This window comes from Sinocyclocheilus anshuiensis, unplaced genomic scaffold, assembly GCF_001515605.1.
Source record: "Sinocyclocheilus anshuiensis isolate Anshui unplaced genomic scaffold, SAMN03320099.WGS_v1.1 scaffold205, whole genome shotgun sequence".
Classification (NCBI taxonomy): Eukaryota; Metazoa; Chordata; class Actinopteri; order Cypriniformes; family Cyprinidae; genus Sinocyclocheilus; species Sinocyclocheilus anshuiensis.
Window position 1 is genome coordinate 1,075,230 of NW_015536497.1, and position 6,030 is coordinate 1,081,259.

Genomic DNA, 6,030 nt, shown 5'->3' on the forward strand with positions numbered 1-6,030 from the left:
TGCTAAATGACTAAATGTAAATGTAAATATATAAATAAACAGGCAGGTGTTCTAATCTTTTTCAACTGCACTGAGAACAAAAAACAGCCAACCAATAAGACATTTGGTCACATATCCAGAGGCTCTGCTGTTACATAAAACTACATCTTGGTAGCACTCATGAAAGACAATTTTGTGAATAGAGGAAAAATCTGGAACCGACTCTCTTTTGGCGCTTTTCCACTGCATGGTACGGCACGGTACGGTTCACTTTTGGAGGGTTTTCCATTGGGTACAGTACCTGGTACTTTTTTTAGTACCACCTCGGTTGAGGTTCCAAGTAGGGGGATATGCCGGTATCAAATTTTCATGTTGCGATTAATTGCTAATGCTTTTATCACGGTATACGGTATTATCACTATATAATTATTCACAGTATTTAGAAGAGCCCACGATAACAATACCGTGCATAGTCATTACCGTGATATATCGCATTACCGAATACCGGCACAAGTCTAGTTCCAAGTGAACCGCACCGTTACCAAAACGTGATGTGTAAACTCTGCTGATCACTGATTGGCCGCAGAGAATCGTCACTACCTGCGTCACTGAACTTGCGCCACAAACACAACAGAACCGCTAGATTTAAATCAGCACAGAAGGATCGAACGCAACTGTTTTGAACGAGCGCACCTTTTTTAACAACCAAAAAGTGGCTGTTTCGTTGTCTGTTGAGGAAGTACATACGGTCCTCTCGTTGATAGCAGAGGATCGGATCCAGCGAGGGCTTGATGGGACGACGCGGAATGAAAAAGTTTTTCAGGAGTCGCGGCTGTGCCATGCCGAGCCGTACCACGCAGTGGAAAAGCGCCATTTCTCTGTACTCTTGTGTTTGGTGCTGTTTGATAGACATCCTAGTGAATACAAATATTTTAATGGGTTTTTAAAATATGTAAATACTGTTTGACTGACTTCATTCTTGTGACAAGAGGGTGTCAGAAACAAAATGCTGTGCAGTGCTTTGTGTCCCGGGGTATTTCTGCTTTTTTGTAAGCACTACATACTATCAAAGAATAATTTTGCATATTCATTTAGCCCATCTGATTGTATTATTTTTTTTTTACACATCGGTCAGAATAGACAAATCGTATGACTGAATTTTCATTTCGTCTTGGTGTGAACAGGCCTTTAGTGGCGATTCCTCACCGACACACAAGCTCCCCATCCATGGCATCCTGCTCATCTGTGCTGGCGAAGGATACTCTTCCTCCAATGACTGCGCCAATGATGTACACTAGCCACGTCAAACGACCTGGACAACACATACGTAACATAAGCATTGTTATGTTAAGTTATGATGCAATATATTGATTTGTATATTAGGCTTTGTTTCAAGCTCACCCTCCTGCACTGCTATGTCCATTGTGCTGGAGTTGGTGGACTGCAGCAGCTCCTGGTACGACTGGGCCGACTGATCGAAGAGCTGGACAAGCAGGGCGCAGGTCTTCTCATATTCACACCGGCCGATAGTAGACAGCTGGTCTAGCTGCTGTTGCACCAAGCCAGCATCATCCAAGGGGTCTTCAAGACCATCCCTGCATAGAATGGATATTGTATATTCACATATTTATGGCATTCTTGCAAATCGGACCTAACCGTGAGTTCAAGTAGTGCTCACTCTACCTCAGAATGATGTGCACGGACTCTAGGCGGGACGTGATGTAGGCCTTGGTCACCTCAGGGGTGTAGGTCTCCAGCATGTGGGGCTCTGTGGCTTTCACATAAGGGACAGATGCTGCCAACCGCTGCCACAGGCTCAGCAGATAGTGCACACTGTTGGGGGCAAACTCCCAGTGCTGGGACACATCAAAGTTATCAGTTTTTGAAATGCCAATTTTTCATATTCACTTAATTTCATCAGCAAATTAACAAAAAATTGCAGTCAAGTTGGTTCAACTTCTGTAGAAATCACATATTAGCTTTATGTTTAGCACACAAAGCCATTCACTCACCTGCAGACTAGTTACGGTGAAGTTAGCAATCAGTCTAATGACCTCGGGGTAGTTCTCTACTTTAACCAGCTCTCCCAGCTGATAGTTACTCTTGAGTCGAGCCAGCAGTCGGCAGAACTCATGGTAGTTGTTTGGGTCTGACAAACTCTGCATAAAAAAAACAACAACAACAACATAAGCATTGCCATGTTACCATATTAACCACATAATACCTGCAAATAGATTTGAAATTTTAAAGCAGCTATTTTCAGGCTACATATTTAATATACAGCATTATTCACCTTTTTTTTTAATAAATATTATCTAAACACTATAATGACAGTATTATTCGCATAAATAATAAATCATATCAGGACAGACAGCATACTTGAGGGTTCTCCAATATTCTCTTCACACCATCTACTAAATGGGAGAGGAACTTTGCTCTCTCTGCGTTGTTGAATAAAGACCTCCGGACAGATGCTATTTGGACTAGACAAGACAAAACCTGAAAGACAAACAGCACATTTAATACTAAACAGTTCACATTATTATTGGAAGAGTCATAAAGGTGACCTATTATGCAAAAATCACTTTTATAAGGTGTTTGAACACAGTTGTGTGGACGCAGTGTGTGAAAACAACCAGCCTATAATGGTAAAAATCCACCCACTCATTTTTTTTTTTTTTTATAATCCCAATAAATCATAAAGTCTCTTTAAACGAGCGGTTCCAGATTTCTCCCTACGTACACGTCATCGTATGGAAAAAGTCCCACCCATTTGTGATGCTCTCTGCCCTATTAGCATAAACCCCGCCCTGAGTGAGAAGCAGCAGTCCGCTATTACTGTTTTCGTGCTGTAGCTGCTGGAGATACAATGTCAGTGCCAAAGAGGCATTACAAGTGTCGTGTGTTGGGATACACCAACGAACACAGGAGTCTCCATAGACCGCTGACGACATGGTGGTTAAATGTAAATTTTCAAAGTAAACGTCCCGGGAAAAAAAACAACAGAAAAGTCCTATATGTTTGTGCTAATCATTTTACACCAGACTGCCTCACAACGAGGGTCAGTTCAGCGCTGGAGTTGTGCAAAGGTTGCTTCTGAAAGAGGGAGCAATACTAACGCTTTGTGCGCGAATGACGGCTCTAGACAAAGCAAGCATCATGCGTCATATTTTGTTTTCCAAATTGCCTTTCTGAAAGAGCTTCTTGGTACTCTGTAAGGCTAATGTTGCTAAAGCTACCATTGTCTCTGCCTGTTTTCACTAATGCTGCCTTCACATGCTACCAGAATGATCGTAAATAGGAATGTGGTAGTTAAAAATTGCATATGAAAGCAATCTGAAGTCGATCACTTGAATTTTTCAAGCTCGTAATCACAAGTGGGACTTATAACATTTGTGATAGCAAGCAAAGGCACCATGAGACCAGCTATGTCGTTATTTTTAATCGCGCCATGCTCCCGTCTGTGTAATTCATAAACGCGTATTTACTGCACAGTACAATCAGATTGCATGAGATTGTCCAGTTTTGCCGGAGTATGAGATCTTGAAGCTCCACCATCTTCTGAAAAGGGAGGCGGGAGCACGAGCTCATTTGCATTTAAAGGGACAAACACAAAAATGGCATGTTTTGGCTCATACCCTAAAAGTGGCAATTTTAACAAGCTATAAAAAATTATCTGTGGGGTATTTTGAGCTAAAACTTCACATACACACTCTGGGGACATCAGAGACTTATTTTACATCTTGTAAAAAGGGGCATAATAGGTCACCTTTCACATTATCTACGAGGCAAAGGCTTGTTTATCTTCACATGCATGTCATGCTGTTTATCTGATACTCACCAAGGGAGACAGCGAGGGAGGGATGGAATGATACAAATCAAAAAACAGCTGCAAGGTTGAGGAATCCAAAAAGGCTGCAGAAGAGAGAAAAATCATAAACGTATGCATGAATTCAACACGAATACCCCGTTACTGCTCAAAAGGACTTTTTGAAAGAAGTCTCTCATGCTCACCAAGGCAGCATTTATTTGATCAATAATAGTCAAACCAGTAATATTGTGAAATATTTTTAGAATTTAACCGTTTTCTATTTCAATTAAACTAAATATTCAGTATCATTACTCCAGTCTTCAATGTCACATGGTTCTTCAGAAATCATTCTAATATACAGATTTCCTGCTTAAGAAACATTTATTATTGTTATCAATGTTGTGTGGTTCAATATTTTTTGTGGAAACCATAATAATCTTTTATGCTTTTTCTTTTGACAAAGAAAGTTCAAAACATCAAAACCTTTTGAAACATTATACATGTCTTTAATGTTCTTAAAAAAAGTCTTAAGTCACAACAGCAAATCAGAAAAGAAAAAAAAAATTACACATCTTTTTTTGTTTCAAGAAATCTTGACTATATAAGCAATTCTTAAGAAGGTTAAACATATTCAATTTAAAATTCAAGTTGCACCATACATTCATTGTTTGCCAAAAATGTCAGATCACCTGATCTCCAGCTGGTGGGGATCTGGACGGTGCACAGATCATCTGAGGATTCATCGGTGGATGTACCAATGAAATCAAAGTTGAGGCAATTGTGGGCCAGTTTGAGTAGCTGCATGAGTAGCCCATGCTGGCTCTCATCATTTAGATTCAAGTTCTTCCCAGATGCCTGCAGACATACAGAACAATCCATTGAGTCCTTGACAAATCCCAAGCAGGCTGGTTTAGCGGTTGTGAAGAGGAATATATAGACAGACAGTTCTTTTGTGCAGTCTCTGAAGCATTAGCCTTACCTGCTTGAGGAGGTTGCAGGAGAGGGTGAAGATGTCAAACAAAGAGGAATCTCGAAATGATGACGCAATCTTTCTATGTTTTGTAAGTGGATGTGTTGAGTCTGCCTGGAGAATCGAAAGATGATTCAAGGAATCAGTCATTTATCTTTAATGTGACTTCCAGTCATTGATCCCAAACAAACAGTAAATAATTTCCAAGCACTGAGGAAAGACTAAATGAAGAAATACTGTGAGCGTAGAAACTTACTTGGTTAATCTCATTGGTTAACTGGGAAAGAATTGTGACTCCTATGATGCAGTGTTCAACACTATCCTGAAAGAGTCAAATAAATAAAGTTAAAAATACAAACAACTTCATAACTTCTGGAACATTACTCAAATTTAATATAAACCAATTTTAGCTTTTGCCTTTAAACATGCAATGTCATCATTTATGCCATCATGTTGAGTATGAAAGTGTGAGTAACAAACACTTCACATGAGACAACTCAGCTTTAATGATGTACTCTAATGAACATTTTTGACCAAAAAAGAAACACTAAAGAGAAAACAAATGCCAGCTGCAACTGTTTGAATTTTCACCACAAAATGCTTCTATAGACGTAATTACAATTATATAATAATTAGAGCCCGACCGATATGGGTTTTTTGGGGCCGATACCGATATTATGGAGTAAAAAAAAAGTCAGATATCGATATATCGGCCGAGATTCTTTGTGTATATTATAGTACAGTACCAGTCAAAAGTTTGGACACTTTCCCATTCATGTGTCCACACATTTGACTGGTACTATATATAGAATACAGTATATACAATAAACAGAATATATATACATAAACACATTTTTTGCAATGATCACTCAAATGTGGTGATCAAACACTTATAATGACGTGACAGAGATATGTAATGGAGGCAGGGCATTTATTAATTTAACAATAAACTTTATTATCCAAAATGAGTCTAACATCAGTGCACTGAACAGTAAAGTTGAAGTTCATTCAACTTTAATTCAATTCAATTCCATTCAACTTTATTCCGTTAAAGTTTATTTCACTTCGGAACATTCAATCACGGATTTGCGCTACTGTCTTCACACACAGACGAAACTTACTAGAGAAGTGTGAAGTGTGACATAATATACCTCTGTAAATAAATACAATATAAATTCACGTCTCGTGCACTTTAATCCCCTTTGAATGTAATGTGTACGTTCCCTTGGAACTGGAATCATGGCGGAATATCATGTGAAGTCCACTTCGC

The 6,030-nt window shown here is 39.1% G+C and overlaps 1 protein-coding gene across 1 annotated transcript in view; it reads right to left on the reverse strand.

Annotated features, from left to right (window-relative positions):
* Positions 1-6,030, reverse strand: part of LOC107687690 (exportin-7-like) — a 26,540-nt gene that overhangs the window by 5,883 nt on the left and 14,627 nt on the right. The window contains exons 9-13 of the mRNA XM_016485135.1: positions 2,359-2,478; positions 1,992-2,138; positions 1,663-1,835; positions 1,381-1,574; positions 1,186-1,291 (exon numbers count right to left, since the gene is read on the reverse strand). Of these exons, the coding sequence (XP_016340621.1) occupies positions 1,186-1,291; positions 1,381-1,574; positions 1,663-1,835; positions 1,992-2,138; positions 2,359-2,478 (740 nt within the window). The remainder of the gene's footprint in view (positions 1-1,185; positions 1,292-1,380; positions 1,575-1,662; positions 1,836-1,991; positions 2,139-2,358; positions 2,479-6,030) is intronic.